This window comes from Apaloderma vittatum, unplaced genomic scaffold (assembly GCF_000703405.1).
Source record: "Apaloderma vittatum isolate BGI_N311 unplaced genomic scaffold, ASM70340v1 scaffold5014, whole genome shotgun sequence".
In the NCBI taxonomy this organism is placed as follows: domain Eukaryota; kingdom Metazoa; phylum Chordata; class Aves; order Trogoniformes; family Trogonidae; genus Apaloderma; species Apaloderma vittatum.
The window spans coordinates 6,149-25,351 of record NW_009711974.1 but is presented as its reverse complement, the minus strand read 5'-3'; the positions used below and the strand labels follow the sequence as shown (position 1 = coordinate 25,351).

General features: G+C 39.1%; 1 protein-coding gene across 1 annotated transcript; it reads right to left on the bottom strand.

Annotated features, from left to right (window-relative positions):
* Positions 1-6,250: 6,250 nt before the first annotated feature.
* On the bottom strand, positions 6,251-18,376 carry LOC104272734 (RNA-binding protein 33-like). The gene is made up of 3 exons (XM_009867808.1): positions 18,194-18,376; positions 7,285-7,373; positions 6,251-7,088 (listed from the first exon to the last, which is right to left on the bottom strand). The coding sequence occupies exons 1-3, from the start codon at positions 18,374-18,376 to the stop codon at positions 7,040-7,042; spliced, it is 321 nt and encodes a 106-aa protein (XP_009866110.1). The 3' UTR covers positions 6,251-7,039.
* Positions 18,377-19,203: the final 827 nt, after the last annotated feature.

The window sequence follows — 19,203 nt, the reverse complement described above, 5'->3', positions numbered from 1 at the left end:
AGGATGGCAAAAAGGAAGCAGAAGAGCTTTTACACTCACAAGCTTTCCTCCTATACCTATGAGATCTGTGTTAGTGTAAAGCCCCTTTTACCAGCACCTGCACCTCTGCACAGCTGTCAAAGAACCCCACGCTATGATGCTGACATAAAAGTAGGGGCCCAGAGATGCTACCATAAGAAAGCAGTGAAAGAATATGATACATGGAGCTTTTTTCTGACAAGTCTGAAGTTCAAGTTGTACATCAAGCAACGACAGAGGAAATATGATAAAAATCAAATTTTATTGACACATGTTAAGTACAATAAATAGATTTACATGTTGACATTTTAAACATGGAATTACATGTAAAAAACCAACTTGTACATGAGATCATCTTTGTGTCTCCATTTTTACATTCACTTAAATAGGTATGACCGAAAGATCTCTTATCCAAGATGACTTGGTACAGTTCAGTATTACATTCAAGAAATCAGTAGTGAACACCTTGTGCAGATGATGCTGTAGAAAACATGAGGCAGATGAACTCCCAGTGGAGTCAGTATGATACAGTCGGCTGTTGAATTTACATCCTGAACTGCTAATAGACAAATTGTCATCCAGATCAGAGCAATACATTTGAAGTGATTCTCAGAACACCCAAATATATACAGCGTTTAAGACTTTAAAGGTTAGGAAGGATCACATTCAGTAATAGTAATAGGAGGTAGAATTGTGTCGACAGTGTTCGCATTTCTACGCGGCAATAAAAAAAAAGGTGCTATTACTATCACTGAATTCAAGAACAGAACTCCTGAAAAAGTGAAAAGGATAAAAGAATTGTTAATCTTGTTTTGCCTGGCTTGCCACAAATGCTAGAACAGGTATGCAAAATGTTTTAATTCTCCAATATGGGTAAAACTGCAAAGCAAAACCGTTAAGCGACGCCTCTCCAGTGCTTTGGGATGAGCCGCATCTCCTAAGGCGCGACACCTGTAAAAGCAACCTCAACTTCATGTATCAAAGTCTACAAAGAGAAGTGCAGCACAATGTGCTTTCAGGGTGGGTGATCTAGGCTTCAGGTATCCTCAAAAGAGCTATAAGAACAGAAAATAGAGCAAAAGATGAAATGTAACATGCTTGGATAGAAAAAGGTCCAGAGAGATGAACAAGCGGTGAAAACAGCAGGAACTTAACAAGGATATAAGTATCCTTGTGGGAAGGGAAAACTAGGGGCAAATGAGATGGAAATGAGGTAAAGCATAGGGTGGAAGTAAAGGGTACCAGAGGAAAAAAGAAAGCTGATTTATTCTAAGGGCACTTGGTATCAACAAAAATAGCACGCAATGGTACAGAAGATCAGCTGTGAATACATGAGTGTTAGCATCGTGTCTCTGCTGTATCTGCAAGTGAAAATGTTTATTAATTAGAAGATAAATAATCTCTGACAGATATTTCACCTGCAAAAGAAATCCTGCAAAAAAAAAAAAAAGTTTGTTATTACACAAATAGAAATAAAACTGTAAGGTTCCAAAGTCAGCCCGACAGGTACTAGGAAAAAAATACAACGCATATTAAAAACCACTAGACGCACACTAAGAAAATCCTGAGCCACCAAATGAAGATAACATTAATACAGCAGAGCTTTAAACTGTGATCTTCCAAGTGACTACACACATTTCAATACAGCCACTTTTAACCGTGCACAAGTTCTTCTACAAAAACATTCATAAACTGTAATAATTTTTGAAGTTATTTAAATGGTAAAAATCTCTTAACCTGAGCACTGTTACACTGAATAAAAGCAATGTCACCTGTTGAGAAACTGTATATATAAAGCCCATTTCAAGTTAGTTAGAAAAATCAGTGCATCCAACCAAGAAGTGAGAAAGCAACACAGGCACCTAAAAGCCCCAGTGAGGTTAACTTTGCCCTTGAGGTTTTCCTTAGTGCAATAAGGACCATACTTTCCACCAAAATAAGCACAGAAGTAGAAAACAGCGGTGTTTTTTCTCATTTTTTTTTAAAAAAACAAAACAAAAACCAACCCTGCAAAAAGCAGTGTTATATAGGACAAAATGATCCTTCCCAACCATATAATACCAGAAGTTGGTATACGTAAGGATCCAATATGAATCAGTGTTTTTGTACACAAGACCCTGGGCTCATGTGGGTAATAAAGTCATCTCCATGATTAAAAATTAGGTTACAAAAAAACCTTACACAAAATCCTTAGGATTTGATCGTAATTGAAGATATTTTCAAGTATAATGTTTATGAATTAATTAAGAGGTTAAGGCACGATTTAAGGTAACATTGAAACAAAAGCCCTATGTTACCCTAAAGGACCTTTATAAACCACGTAGCTTTCTGTAACCTGTTCAGTATTTGTTTCCTTCACATTTAATTTCTCATCCAACATGCTAGTAAAAAAAAAAAAGCATAAAAATATATTTTTTTTAAAAAAAGGTGCGTGTCTCTCTGAACAAAAATGCCTTTTTGACAGTGAACAGGCGACCCCCAGATTTCTACCTTCGAGCATCATGACCCACATAAACACAGCACTACGCGAAGGACAAGAACAACACGATAGTATGTCAGAGAACAAATCCAGCATATCTCCCGGGTTAGACAAAAAACAGGTACAAAACCCACCCCCAAAACAAAACAAAACCCAAGAAATGAAACCCCACACCCTCCCGCCCACCCTCTCAGCCAGCTGTAAGGGCAACGCACCCACACACACAGACAGACACGCAGTTACGGGGCGTAAGGATGAGAAGTGCCTCAAGCAGTTTCCGGGGAAACTGCACAATTTCCGGCCAAACAGATAAAAAGATACTTATGTTTAAAAAAATGTTTTAAAAAAATCAGCATCAAGTAAAAGGTTTTTTCTCCCTCCAAGTAGCTAGCGAATGTCAAGAAAAAAATGATGAAGACCCCCAAGGTTACTGTGAAATAACTCACAGTTTATAAAAAAAACCCCTCAGCTTTACCTTTGCAGTGGAAACCTACCATTAGAGCACTAAAATGCTCAGCCTGCTTGGCATTTTAACGGCTAGAAGGAGTTTTCTACAGAAATTTGGAAATCTGAAGTGAATCTTCAGATTTAACCCAGGGAATAAACTAAGTGTCTGAAGATGCTTTACAGAGCGGGTGCCAGAATTTACTCTTTTTTTCCCCAATTCATATTGGAGATGAATGTGGGCCAACAACAATATCCCTGTCTTGTTTTTACTCTCTACCACTGCTTAGAGATAAACGTTTGCACGGTGGCTTCTCCAGCTACAAAGATGCTACAGACCTGTCCTCCTCGTACCTCGCACCAACGATCCCGAGCTCTTCCAACCCTGCACATCGCTCCATCATACAGCAAAAGCGCCACATCGGCTGCCGACATTGTGATGAACCAACATTTTACATGACCAACTCGAATTACGTGTAAAACCAAAACATCTCAACCTTCTGAGAACAACATTACACGACAGACCTAATCTGTACTTGTACAGCACAACGCAACAAACCTAGAAAATGCATGCTTTGGTCTGATAGTGCACTGTATTTCCCCAAAAGTTGAAGGATAGATTTAATTTTTAGTTTATTTTTTTTAGAAAAAAAGAAAAAGTAGAACATTCTACTAAAATACCACAGATCATACGGCCAATCATAAGGCAAGATATGATTAGTTATAAAGTGAAATCTCCAGTGCTACAAGATGAAAATAAATAACTGGGAAAAAAAAGTTGGCTCCATATAATCACCTACTGGAGCTGCCTATTAAGACCATTATAAAATTACGCTAATAAAAACTGTGAACAAATAATACACAGATCAGGATATATGTATTGACTTACTAGCATCTTTATAAAAATTTGAAGATATACACAAAAACACATCAACAATTATGGAACTGTATCCATTGAACTTAGATAAGACAACACAAAAAACTAACGAATAGCTAAGATGTGGTTGACTGTAAGCACTTTGAGTAACATTTTAATTTTAAAAGGTCAATATTTACATACTACACATTAAATGCTTTTTTTTTTTCATTTTGCATCATATTTTGAATGCATGATAAAGAAAGAACAAGATAATGGTTGCAACAGATCTTCCAGGAAAGTTAAGATGCTCAGATTTAACTATGCGCTGAAAGAGAACATGGCAAGAACACGTCCGTCTACCTTTACCTCTGCTTCCTTTGGGTTTTTTTGGGAGGAGACAACACATGGATGCAAAAAGAGCTGTATCACCCAAACTGATCATTGCCAAGCGATCCACTTTTAAGTTAGGATTTGAGAACTAACGAAACACAGATGTTTTAACAAATGACTCACCTAATTGCTACTTATGCTACTGAAGTTTTTTTTAAGGTATCGGAGAGATACGGTGACAACACAGGGTGTGAGTAGGTATGTATGTATGTGTATAATAGAACACATATAGACATACATACATATAGTAAGATACCAAGGTACTGCAATAAGCAGCTAAAATCACCACCAGTGACCCGCCCAGATCCTGCCTGTGCACAAGCAATAAACTATTGCAACTGCCTTTAGTCATTAAACAGGCATTGCTTACGTTGCCTCCTACATTTACAACAGATCCGAGGCAATTTCATTTCTTTAGTCCAAAGCCACGCACTTGTCTCCAAAAAAAAAAATAAAAATCTCTTTTTAAGAAACCTCACTGAATAAAAATTCTTAAAACTTAAGTTGGCTGAACCTCAGCCTCTGTGGGATGGATTCAAAACCCAAAGCAGTAGCATCTCTACAAACATCTTTGACTTTTGAATCAAACCCATATTCTTAGGCTCCAAGAAACCCTCTAACCCCAATAACATTTGCTTCTGACAGGAGAGCTGATCAACTGCAGATGTTCCTACTGCTGAACTCAGCTGCTGGCGTTTGCATCTAACCCAGATTTCCTGACGTGCGCTATTATCACTCTACTCTGAGATGTCTTCCCATCCTTCTCCTTACAGAGCAGCTGCTCCCTAACAGTGAGATGAGTAACTGTTTAATGACTTGTTTTAGACATAAGCACTTATTACTTAGAAATAAAAATTACATAACCTGAAGAGGCAGGGAGGGGTCCTAATGCTCACGGTGCAAGGAGTTAAAGAGCACAGGGCACATCACCTCACAGGAGCCTTCAGGGTTGGCTCCCACCAGGCACTTCCTACCTGCAGCTCCTTTTCTGTCTTGGGCTTGGGTCTACCCTGAAGCACTAACAGCACTTCACGTACAGTATTTGTGCTGGATGTTATTAAGTATTATGCAGAAATGGCGAACTATACAGACGGGTATAAAACTCACTTCCATGCAAAAATTCTCATTATGTTACTGTGTCTCGTCACTAAGTTGTAAACGGGTTAGAGTATGCTTTCATTTTTTTCCCAGTGCAGTATTTCCAAAGTACCACATTATTCTGTATTACTTCAATGAGCAAAGAACAGTTTTACCTAGAAGACTTTGGACAGTATTTATTATTCAGTCACTTTTTAGTAACTTCTACTTAATTGAAAATGTGAACCAAATTAGATCTATGAACCAATTAGATCTATGTGACACTGTCACCATTAAATCTTTAAAAAAAAAACACCAAAAAACAAAGAAAATCTATGGTACTATAAACTTGCTTAGTTCATCCTTCTATGCTCGGCATGCCTGTTTTGGACCCCATTTGCAGCTGTTTACCAATAATGTTCTTCTGCGGTCACTCATGTAACGAAACTATAAGGTTTCTCTAAGTCCTCCCCCTTCAAATAATAGGTGGAGTGCTTAAGGGTATTCCTAAAAATAAAGAATGAAGCAAAAGCTCACAGTCTTAAAACTACGGAAACGTTCATAAAAACTGGAATCCAATATAAAGATGACATTTTAATAAGTTTATTCAGAAGTAACTGAAAATAACTGTTCCTTTGGCAACACCACCTAGATGGTTCTAACCAAAAGGAAATAATCCGGATTTTAGTTTGAATGAAATATAAACTGTGGTTAATGTTTGCAAGTAGCTTTTGGGAACGGCTGTGTTCACCAGCAGATTCACAGTGTCTTTATAGTCCTGTATTTATCGGGAACAACGCAACAAACCAAGTCCTTTCAGTTACGGGTTTCTTACGGGTCAGCATTAGTCACAAAATAAATTTCAAATCAAAAAAAATAGTCAAAATAAAGCAATCATGAAACACTAGCCCAAAAGAACTATTAGGAATGCTCCACTCTTCCTGTGTAATGTCTTTGAAGTGAGGCACCAAATATTTCTTTTTCCTTGTATGTGGCAACGTCATTTAAAACAGCCTAGTTCCATTTTTTGGAGTCCACTACCCCACGATGCTACTGAAGGGCAAAGATCCTTGTTTTTAAAAACGAAGGGAAAATACAGCAGTGTTATTCCTACACAGGGTTTTATGGAATAAGTGGAGTTGGAAAGAGAAGATGGAAGTCTGTGTCGGAATAGAAAAATGCAAAGACAGACTTAGGCTTATTTACAAAGATCAAAACTATAATTTTCCAGTGTCAGCTCCAAAGCTTCTCAGCATCCTGCTATTCAGTGAAGCAGAGCGCATTTAAAGCTATGCAAGAATACCTCCCGTGCTCTCAGATATACAACGTAACTAACGTGTTTTGTTTAGAAAAGTGAGTTTTCTTTCAAATACCTCACACTGAAGATAAGAGCAACCATTATCAAATATTCTTTGCTATGAAGAAAGTTTTTTAATCTTTCAACGTAAACGTTCTCTCTCAAGTCACTGTGGTCACACAGCAGGATCTTGAAGAACAGTGTCTACATGCATTGAAAGCATTTTGAGGGGAAAAAAAAAAAATCTGTAGTTCCACGTGGTTACAACAGAATGTGAACAAACTGAACAGAAATTCCATCTTCGCAGATCTTCTCAAGTTCAGCTCTTCCCGAGGACACGCTGCTGCTTTCTGTAGTTCAACAAAGCAATTAAAAGACTAAGCTGAAAGGTTTCACCACCCGATGGTTTTGCCACTGTGCCTCACGCAGCTCCACAGTACGCTTCTGCTAGTGTCAGGGGTTCTCTCAGCAGACATCACTCAACTATCAGCGCCACGTTTATGTGGGACAGATCTATCATGTGCCTGTTAAAAGTTAAAAGAAATTTAAACCTGGTACTCGAATTGATTATGGGGGTGGAGAACAGACAAGGAGGTTCTATGAAGGTCACTAACAAACAGATGCTTGATCGGATTAAAAGAAACACCGAGCAGAGGAGACTGATTTAATCTTTCGAAGGCAGAGAATGAACAGAGGCGGCAGCAGTGCTTAATTATTTACCTGTGGAATTTCTGTTGAAATGCTAAAGCATGTGCTGGCTCCTTAAATTTTGCTATGGCTTTCCGTTGTTGAGGAAGCATCTGTAAACTCTGCAGAGACAAAAAGCCAAAATATATTTTTAACAGTCACTTAAAGTTCCACTTAAAAAAATGACTGAAATTTTGCCGTATTTCTCTTTTTTCAGAAAGTTATTTATTTTCTTTTATTGGCGTTCATGGAATGCAAAGACACTTCTGAGACTGCAGTCTATATTTCATTATAATCTCCTGATGGGTAAGTATAAACAAAATTCTCTGCTTCTGCATCTCGACTGGAACTCAGCAGCATCCTCCCACATTTGGATGATTCCAGCACTTGGATGGTCAGTCTCCACGATTTCAAACTTGACCAGTAGAAACTCTGTATCATCTAGACTATTAAAAAAGCACTACATACCTTTAGACAAAAAAACCTATTCCTCGGGAAATCACATACAACCTCACAGGATGACACATTTTAAGAGTGACATACTTTGAGATCTCTCTGTGAAATAATTTTTAATCCAACTAATGTGTTCCCTGCTCATTCAATCTAAGCAAGACGTCAAATGCCTAGATGTAATTTGCTAATAAAATTGCCTACCTCTATCTTTTTTGAACAGGTAAGACTCGTGCTGATAAGATGCTTATTTAACAAGGGCCATGGCACCTGACAGTCACATTTCTTTGTATCTAAGCCTGAACGTTCAGCTACAAGCTCATTCTGTTACTTATCTGTGATTTTGATGTAATTAATTTTGGCAGTAGCTATGCAGGAAACTTCCCTCTCACCAGGAAAATCAACAGAAGTTTAATACTCCCATCACTCCTGTGATTTCAGAGTGAAAGCTGGTGAAAAGTTAGAGGATTCAGCAAACCTGATAAGCATCCATGGGTTAGTGTGCACTGCATAATTTTTGGAAAGCTGCTGTGATGGAAATGAATAGCTAAGTCACTGCAACGTCACATTCTTGTGACGCCACTGTTCTGACTAGCAAAGAACTAAGGACTAAGTCAGTTCTATCACTAAGGACTAAGTTTTGAAGACTATGAATTACTCACAGCTTTTAGGTAAGATTTAGGGAAAAGAGACTTGTAAGAGTTGAAACTATTGTAATTAAAGGAAGAGAAGTAAATCTGAACTCTTAATATGAGGAAAAACCTGTTTGAATCAATGAAAGGACAAGTATTTCAGAGAAGAGTCACACAAGAGGAGCTGGAAAGAACCCAGGGATGCAGCCCTTCAGCTGTACCCTGCACATCCTGCTGTCAGCTGCTCCTTTCCCCTCTCCTGATCCATCTCCTGCCGACAACCGATCCTCACGACAACGTCAGTTCTCAACTGCCACAAGAGATCCTCCCAATCCTTCACGCTCCAGATCCCTGTTGTGATCAACTGGAGAAGCTGCAGTTAGCGACTTTTTCCACAGTCACTGAGCTATTATTGCATTAATATTGTTGAGATGCACAAAAGCAAAATCTGATTTTGCAGTTTATACACCCATGAGGATAAATTATTCGGAAGATGCTCAGCAATAATTAGCAGATAAAACGCGACTAAAGGAAGACATTCTGGTATAGTGCAGACTTATCAGTGAAATTAGGCAAGCTATCTAGAAACTATTATAGACAATTTATTTACACTTTCATATGAATTAATAAACTTTATAGAGTGTCTAGTTTAGGTATTATGTCACAGCTTGTTCTTATGTTGCATTACTGTCTTAATTTCTAAAGCAAAAAACACAATCAAAACACTAAATGAATTTTTATTTTAATACTCAGCTGATCTGGCAACAAGGCATCAATTCTTGAAAAAACCTATTGACAAGCATCTTTATCAGATTTAATTCCTCTTGTTAAAACAAAGAACTGTGGAAACAGAAAACCAACTCATCTGATCTTTTGCTGAACTGCCTGAACACCACCCATTACATAGCCTAGCTATAAGGCAGTAACTTCTAGCATCAGGGTCTTTTCAACAACTGCAGTTACATGGGCCTATGCTTTAACAGGAGAATTAAGGACTGAAAAACGAAAACGATAAACTAAGTCTGCACAAAACAACGCTTTTTCAGTTGGGAACTGTCAGAAAAAAATAATTAAAATGTTTTTCATACAAATCCTCTGCCTCCGCTGTGATCAAACTATGGTAGTGAAAATGATGCAAAATCACTTCATGTCTGTTCAAGTATATTAGGTATATACACGTATTTAGGTATTAAACAAAGCTCTGGTTTTAACAAGAAAAAAGACAATTACTAATCTAAGTTACTTTGCTGATACGACTGCCATAGCCTGAAATATCAACATAAGTATCTTCGCCGAGAAAGATTTTTAATAACTCAACATAAATCATGACCTACATTGTGTTTTCAAACAAATCATTATTCACCCTGCTAACAAAGATCTCTTGAAAATCTACGTTCTGATTTTGGGACAATATCTCCTTACTTGCATTACTATTTAAACTCTGAATTTTATGCTTAACAACGTTGATTATCGGGCATAGTACAAGTAGGTAAAATTGTGCCCGAGCTGCTGCTATCCCCCCCTGAGCAGCCAGGCTATTGGTCAGGCATACAAACGAGTGTCCCACCTCAGTGGGAACCTGAAGTAAAACAACTTCATACTCATCCTACAGCATTATTTCTGCCTCCTTGAATTCAGGATGATATGCAGTTTAGAGCTGATCCTGCATTTAGATGATGTTAACAGCAACAGACTGAAGAAAACACTTTTTTGGGGGTGGGTGTGGGTGTGTGTAGTCTGAGCTACATTTGTGTAGCACAAAATGTTGTTCAGGTCATTATCTTAAAGATGTACTTCACCAGTGTCTGCTTTTGTTGATTCCAAATACATGTGCCAGGAAAACTAATTAATTTTGCATATCATAATCATGCTACCTTGCTAAGTGCTAACACACTTAGGTTTTTCCACCTTTTTTTTTGAATAATTTGGCAGCCTTTTTTTTCAGTGATAACATTCAGTACTTCTAGCATCCACAACATTTTCAGATAGTTTGAGTGCCTGCACATTGACTACAAGTTGATCTTGAAATAAGCTCCTTAGAAAGCTGTTATTTATCATCATGCTTTCACTAATTAGACTATGCAGGGTATCAGCCAGCTTTCTGGTAAAGAATGTTCTAATGCAAAATGATTAGTACCACTGTCTAACGTATTCCATTAATGTAAAAACCCACACATGTGCAACCGTTCAGCTTTCATTTTTAAAGTAAAGCCTGAAGTATTGCATTAGCTATCACAGATCTTGCTTGAAAACAGATGCTCATCTATAATGTTTTCGGTATAATTTTATTTCCCCACAACATATCTAACTTGCATTTCCAAAACAATACTGTATATTAAGATAGATTTAAACTTCTATCATTCGTTTTCATGCTGCCTAACTACTTCTGGAGAAGATGTTATAAAAAGTTGAACAAAAGTTTCACTGAACAAAAGCTCTATATAACCAAATCAACTAATCCGGTATTTGTACATTTTTATCTACAGACTTTGTTTACTTTTGAAGTTAATGACATTTATTTGAAGTTACAACATGTTCAGAGACAAGGTTTTTTTTCGGTTAGTATCTACTATCATGAACAGAAGTTACATGACTTTAAAGGAAGCAGTTAAGTCTTATTTTGCACTACTGACCTCAATGGCTCCTAAAACTTCCACGTGAAGCATGAGATTATGATCTCTCTCCTACAAATTACTGTATGAGAAGCCTTGCAGTAAAAGCTAACTATAACAGTAAGAGCCTGGGAAGATCCCTGTCAGTAAGGCGAGAAAAGATAGAGATCCAAGAGGGAAAAAGAAAACAAAACAAAGAAAAAGAAGGAAAAAATAAGAAAAGAAATCCCCAGTGTGTGATAATTAGTAGGAAACACAAAAACTTCTAATCCTTAAGAGCTTTTAGAGTTGTTTCTCTCACATACTTTCACTGGTGTCTCTGGCTGCAATTGCTGATGCACAGGTGGTTTTTTTCCCTCCTTTTTAAATCTGTTACCCCAGAAGCGCTGCCACCGTTGCTGATGGGCTCAGCCTTGGCCAGTGGTGGGTCCTTGCAACACAAATCCAATACACATTTCTGAACAAGTAATTCCACATGTGATGTTTTCAGACCTGAGGTGGTATCACAAAGAAGCTAAGAGCATCAGACAGGTCTCCATATAGCACTAATGGCAGCTGCTCTCTTATTCCCAAAGAACACAATACTAAAGTAATCCTTAAGTTTACGGTCTTCGTATAGTGATAAAAATGAGTCTATGAAACCCAAAGCATCATGCTTCATTAGGAATTTGATCTGAATTTAGTGCTGTTCTCTAAACTACTGATTTTGAAAGCCCAGTGGGGGCAGGCGGGGAATGACTGGCCACGCAGCACTGCTGCTGGAGACGGGCTGGTTCTAGGAAGCATCGCTTGACTTCCCATGGAATGGGAGGACACTCTTGCTTCCTCCACAGGAGATTTCCCCTTTGCCACACCGTGCTCCACTAGAATCTCCCTCTACCATGAATTCCTAAACTGAAGTATCACAACCCTCACAAATGTCAGAGCTCTAAGAAAACTTCATTCACTTCTCTTTCAGTTGACCTAGTCAGATGTTCAGCAGAGGATGAAAACCCCTTCCCAGATCCACTCAGGTGTGAAGGACTGACAATACATACAATAACCTCCAAGGGATTTCAAACGACTCATTACTTTATGGATTCGGGAGTGCAGCTCTACTGTACAGCACTTCCCCAGACCAATCTGAGGTCAAGAGGTATTCTGGGCATGTTCCCCTTTGACTCTGGAGAACAGCGATTACGTTCTGGCATATTCCCAGCATAAAAAAAATAATAAAAGAACCACCTGGTTTAGGCTGAGGAGGAGTATCTTATATGGAAAGGATTTAGGCAGCACTGATCTTGATTATCTCCCTTTTCTGCTTTCTTAGGCACTGTCATGGGAAGATGCAGATCTTGTGTTGAATGGAAAATGCAACAAAACCAATATTTCATTGACCACTCATGCTTTTGATCAAGAGTTTGCCTACAAACTGTTTTAAAACACACTTCATTAAAAAACTTTAAAAATCAGCAGCTCTGGCTTTTGCTGCAACTGAACTAAAAGAAGTGACTAAAGCATGACTACCATAAAAGCATTTCTTTAAGCCTGCAGACCGACAATACCTTCAAATTCTCCTTTACACACGCTCTGTAATTAAATCTACACTTTAACAGTATCAGTGAAAGCAATATTGAAACAGCCTGTTCGATAACAGCAGCACAATAATCTCTAGTTAAGCTTCACTGCAAAACAAAGAGCCTTGAGACAAGCAGCAGGACATCAATGAGGAGAAAGCAAGAGATGACTTGCAGAAAGCAAACATCTTTGATACCAAAACTCTCAGCAGTTACACAGAGAAGAAGCAGCTCAACAGGAGATAACAGAGCACTGGGAGATGGAAACCAAGCGGGTAGGAGTGAGAGTGGAATGAGCACTCATTTCACTCGAAAATTTCCTCCTTTACTTAACTTCTTTCACTGAGGTAAGTCGAACAGCTAACAGATCATGCATTCAGTCCATGGGTGAGTCTGGGATTAGAAGTGGCAGTTCCATCTGAAGCTGCTAAAAAAGGATCTGTGTAAAACTAAAGTGTAAACTTTCCTAACCAACATGATCTCCAGTGTGTGATCCAATCTGCTCTGCATCAAGTCGAACAGCAGCATGACAGGCACTTTCTAAAAAGAAAGATCATATTCTATTTATTCTTGCCTCTCACCAATAATCATTTTTATTATCGCTGAAGTCTCCTGATACCTGAAGCATCATCCTTCCTGGGAGTGACACTTTCTAGCCATTACCAACAGGCCTAGAGGCTGGGAAGGAATGTATTTATTTTATCCTCAGCTATTCCAACTGTTCTCTTCCACATTTTGTCCCTTCTTCCTTCTTGTCTGCCACCTTTGACTTCCTAAAGTCTGCCTTTAAAAGTGTCCAGCTTTCCCTCTCCAAATGCAAGCTGAGATGAAGAAACCTGACCTAGTGGAAGGTGATCCTGTCCATGGCAAGGGGGTTGGAACTAGATGATCTTTAAGGTTCCTACAAACCCAACCCTTTCTATGATGTTTCTGAGAAGAAGGGATCTTCTGTCACTGAGATGGGCACCTGGAGCCCATGTACTGCTCTACAGCAGGGCTGAACTTGACAGGCTCGTGATGGAGCTGCTCTTCTCTTCCCCCAGCCCCAAGCATGGATCAGGACCACCTATGACTTCTCCCAGAGCTTCATAGGCTGGACTTGATGATCCCAGAGGTATCTTCCAGCCCCAAGAGTTCCGTGATTCTGCAACAGCTGAAAAATGTTTTTACAGGGAGGAAGACCCCACAGGTCACCTGTGTGTCTTGTGTGCCGCGTCACATGGAGAACAGCCCTGCTGATCTGCGAAAGCACTCGTGTTCTGGGCACACTCATCTATGTGTGCTGGTCCTTTCTACCCCATATGTCTTCACGCTGAAAATAAATTCAGCAATTTTGAATACGTCTCAGTGCAGACAGCTGCCTTTACCCGAACTGAGCACTAGGTAGCACTGTCACTCTAAGAAAGTGAAGCACATCAAAACAGCAACTGTTTTTCCTTTCTGAGACCAGAAAAGACAAGACTACATCATCACACTAAAACTCACATTTGTAAAACTACTCAAAATACACCTACAATTGTAACATTCTCATCCCTTGTGATATACAGTAACAGAGTTTGTCAAGTATTTATTTTTCCCTTTTTTAACATCGGAATCTACGATCTTAAATCTTCACAAAGCAATACTGAGATTTTGCGCTGCCGTTTTAGGATTGCAAGAAAATACAATCAAAGATGATGATGGAACACTGCTACAAAAATATCATTCAGTACTCAAATTATCTGGAGATCTAGCAAATGATAGCCTCCACCTCCCACCATCCTATAAAAGAAAAAATTAATGTGAAGGTGGTAATGACTAGCTGAACACAAATCTTTTTAGAATTAAACCCTGATTCAAGAGCACACAAAAAAAATGTGCTGGGTTTTTCATGACCTTTGCAACTTATTAGTAATCTACTTTAGCAAATGGTTTCAGATGGCTGTGTACTGAGTGTCACTGCTCCAGCACGGTCTGCAGGAGACTTTATTTTGGTAGTGTGCTCAGAAATCTTCTGTATTTTCAAGCACTCAAGAATGCATAATTTTATTTACAGCTTGTAATTATTTTAGATTCAGCACTCAGATTTTACTGCAGGTACACTATTCTCTCCAAAAAGAGTCTGAGAGCAAACTATATGTTGAAAAGAAGCACTTTACATGCTAATTTAACGACATTTGAGTTGTAAAATGCAGCTGTGACCAAGGGGCTGTTCCCAGACTCCCCAAGATTTTCTTCCATCAGGTATCTTGAGAACCTGAATAGTATTTTTTTTCCCTATGTTACTAACAGAGCAGCTTTAATGAAGCAAGGACAAGAATTAGAAAGTCTTCAGTGATGAGGCAACAGAGGGTATTTCAAAGCTCATAGAACAGAAAAGGCCATTTTCTCCATTTCTGGGGCATGGAAGGGAAAAACTGCTTAATCTCCAAAGTCACCTGTAGAAGTCTCCTCCCCTTATGCACATCCAGCTATTCACAAACCCCACCTCACAGAACCAACACCTCATCGAAGCTGATGACAAAGCAAGGAACACTGAATACCATATATCGAGGGAAGTTTTCAGCTCCCCAAGGTTTGTGCAAGGGACTTGTACTGCAATACTAGTACTGACACGAAAACCTAAAACCAAAAATCCAATCCTTCTGTATCTAAAAACCTAAGTAATTAATCTCTTCTTCCTCATTCACTCCAATGATAAATTAGACTTTTTGATAAATACGTTAAAAGTTTCTGTTATGTCAGCGAAGATCCTCTTGCTGAGAAAACACATGCAGGATAAGCACACTGCAGTGAAATCAGAAGCCAAACTCTCTTTAAAAACAGGAGTCCAAGTGGGATCCATCGCTATACAGAGGCACCAGCACGGAAGGTGCAGATTAAGCAGAGGTCCCGTACCAAGTGGGACAAGTACTCAGGATCTATTCTTGTTGTGAAAGAGCGGAGAGATCGCTGGGAAGTTTATTTCTCCCCCTTCTCTGGTAGCTGCGTCTCGGTGCAGCCGTTCCCACATTCATGTCTTGACTGCAGCAGAAACTGATACACAAGAAGCAATATTCACATTTATTGAGCTGCATTTGCACATCGCTTTGGAGCAATGCTTGTTTCCCGTTGGAGCTGTATGTCCTTGGGAATCTTTACCTTTAACCAGGAATTTGAGGCATGTGCCAATCACCCAGGCAGGAAGGTAACTCCTGAAGTTCTAATTCAGATTTAAAATCTGGGGTTTTTTTTTCAAAAAATAAGCATGATTTTGACACACATTCCCCTGCCCCCTAGATAAAGAGAATTCAAGAAACCAGTATCCCAGAGTTCAGTTCATTAAGGAAAGTTTTTGTTGAATATAGCCAACAGTTAAAGACAGGATATTCTACATCTTAAATATGGAGTCCCCTTACTACCTCTTGAACACCATCTGAAGCAGCTAAAAACCTGACACTCTTCTTCATTTCCAAAGAAAGCTGCTAGAATTTCTCACCATGCTCTTTTCTCCCCAAACCCCTCTTATTTCAGTTCATCAAGCTGCAGCACTTCACCTCAGAAGAGCTGAGCTCTGCAGCACCCAAGACCCCTTTGCTTTGGTCATGGCCACGACTGTCCTTGCCTCTCACACACACTGTCCTCATGCACGAAGCCCACGTGGCAAGGAGCCATCCACTACTGTCTCTCTGCAGCAGCTCACTTCTGCTCTCCTCATGGCAAGACACTTACATGAAGCGCATTTTAAAGGAAGAATGAGGAAATAACCAAGCAGAGCATCCCTTTACTATCAGAGCCTCCTGATCATTTCCAGCTACAGGGGATTTTGAGCACAAACACTAGTAAAAACATTAATTTACAGCCACAAGAAAATTTGCTTGTGCACTTCAGGGTAACTTTGAAAATCTAGCACCATCTTTAGAAAAGTAATTGCTGTGAACAGGAACAACATAGATTTTCAAACATTTTGTTTTCAGTTCTTGTCTTACTAAGCATGTAAAACTACTGCTGCCTCTTCCTCATCTGATGTGTTGCACTTCTGTGTTAACGCTTCTCATGATATCACAAAAAATAATAAACCCCCAAAAAGCTAAATACTGCATATGTCAGTACCAGTCCCATACTCTTCATTTAAAAGGATTGAGTCTCCTCTGCATATCTCACTACCCACACTTGCAAAACACCATTCAGGCAAACAAGGCAGGAAATTTCTGCAAGTCAGACTTGAATTTCAAGTGCAGAATTACCACAAAAGCCTTCTGCATCATTAGCTAAATTCAAGAATCTCTTTCAAGTACTACTGCTCGATCTCTGACAAGGTGAAAATAGGTGATGATTTAGAAATCACAATTTCGAAAGGTCCAGCTGATGCTGCTGCAAGAATGTAAGTTCTGAAGGGCACAGGGATGTATCAAATCCCAACAGAAAAATAGTTATTGTATTTTCCTATAAGTACATCCTTCTAAATCAGTCTGTGACACTGAATTGAGAGATCAGAGTCTGCTCTGAAACAGCAAGTACTGAACAAATTTTTTTAGCATACGCTCAATAACTTCTCTCAGTTCTGAGTATTTCCTAACAGGAAATACTGGGGGTTTCTATTAATCTCCTTCTAATATTCTCACACAAGATTTAGCAAGTAAACACTGAATAAATGCGCTATGGAACTGTATGAATAACTTCCTAGAGTACTACAGAACATGAAGGGACAAAGTATTTTGTAAGAGCATTTTTGCTTTCAGAAACAAATTAAACCTCTCTGAGCTGATGACGTAAATAATTCAGTGTTATTTCATTTCCTAAATTGGGAAGGAGTGAGGCAGAGTGTAGATCTTTAGGAGAGCAGTATGTTTTGCAACAGAGAGATGAACCCACTAATAGAGCAGTCTCACAGAATAGCTCCAATTCATTTCTCTGAAAATGCTGATCCTGTCAAAAGCAGCACTCGAAACTGAAAAAAAAAAATCAAGGACAAACAATTCTCATCTGTATACTTCATTATTAATTGATTGATATTTTCAAATGTACTAACAATAACTCAGACATGGCCTCCTAAGCCCTTCAGTGCTTTGAAAACCTCCTGTTTTCCTAAAGCCAGTTTAACTGATGCATCTGTGCCAGGAGGCACTTTACAAACAGAAGCTTCACAGTAGACAGACCAGTGTGTGTCATAACCTTGCTTACAGGCCGCTCCTAAATAGAATCTGCTAAAAAAAAAAAAAAAAAAAAAGATAAATAAAATCCTTCCGAGGAGACTGTGCTTTCATCTGAAAAAGTGGATGGGGCTATATGGTACAAAATCACTGGTCCTTATGTGCTCTTACCTCAGGAGTGCAACAACAGACAAAGGTAAATGTCAAAAACAGAGGGCAGGCTCAAGTCAACAATAAAAAACAAGGAGAGGGACTAAAAATACATTTCCTTTGATAGGACCATTTGGCTTTAACCTCACAGAATGGACAGGCTTGTATTGTCAAAGAAAATAAAGAACTCCAAAGTGAAGGAGACTCTTCCGTAGCCGGAATGTGGTGGTTAGCAAAAATCCTACCGTACCTCCCGTGCCGCAATATCATCACGTGCTTGTCTTTGCTACCAGGTGTAGCGTGTGTGGGTGGGGGTGCCTTCAAACATAAATTACCAATAAACACACATTGTATTTAGTGTCAGGGAATTAATTGAGCTTTCCGGAATGAAAGCCTTTTGGCACAAAAATGATAAACCGAGGTTGACCTACCTGAATGGGTCCCACTGACATCAGCAGGTTTTTCAGTTGGACATCAGTAGTTGATGAAGAAAGCCCTTCAACTGACACAATACAGGGCTGAGGTTTGCACTCCACCACTCGCAGGTTCTGTTTATTTGGCATCAAGCGTCCTCGGCCCATCTGGCCTGCTACTCCTCTGCCTCTGCCGTGCATAATGACCTGCCAACAACAAAAGTAATAGTATTTTGATTTACTTACCTAGTGCTTCTGCTCGCTGCATTTGACAGACGATAGAAAAGTTGGCGATTTAGTTAAAGACTTGATTTAAAACAGCTTGTTGCTGCTTGCTGATTTCAAAGGCTGTTTATTAACATATTCATCTACTGCCTATATGAACCTCTTTCAGAAGGACAGCAAGTTATATACTGAGTTACATATAATGGCTAATAGCCTCAGCTTCACACAGATCAACCAAGCAGTGGAGGGGGTCTCAGATCAAATTATATAACCCAGTTTTCAACAACTGATCATATTCGCAGCATGTGTTCAGTTCCCATATTTTGAATGTGGCAAAAACAACCAGCCAGCGATCCCTCTCCTTCTTCTCTTCTCTTCTCTTCTCTATCCCCAGATAAATTTAATGTCATCACAAGACCAGCAAACTGCTTCAAGCACCTCCCATCTCTATTGCTATCAACTGTTATCAGGATGGAGTACTTGCCTATGTTAAATAAATTTAAAACAACTTTTTTCAAAGTTCTTTTCACTCTAATCCTGTAGGATCTGGCACCACAGTATCCTTTAGAGCAGGTAATATGTGGATTTAATTCTTGTAAATTAAAGGTTGAGTAGTTGGAGAGAAGAAAAATAACAATGAAACAGAGTAACGAACAATAAACAGAGTTAACACCACCAAGTTAACACTCAAGACGATTTCTCCAATTCTACTTGGAAAGCCTATGGAGGGTATTGACTTTTCACATCCCTCTGCATCGGCAAGGAAACTTTCATTCTCACAGGAAGCAGGAAGATTATGGCCA

What these genes read in the sequence shown, in the direction of transcription:
- LOC104272734 (XM_009867808.1), bottom strand. Translation starts at nt 18,376, where the DNA reads ATGCACGGCAGAGGCAGAGGAGTAGCAGGCCAGATGGGCCGAGGACGC. An exon ending in TGTCAGTGGGACCCATTCAG is followed by an intron (nt 7,374 to 18,193) that starts GTAGGTCAACCT and finishes TTGTCTCTGCAG; the next exon opens with AGTTTACAGATGCTTCCTCA. An exon ending in TTTCAACAGAAATTCCACAG is followed by an intron (nt 7,089 to 7,284) that starts GTAAATAATTAA and finishes AACTTTTAACAG; the next exon opens with GCACATGATAGATCTGTCCC.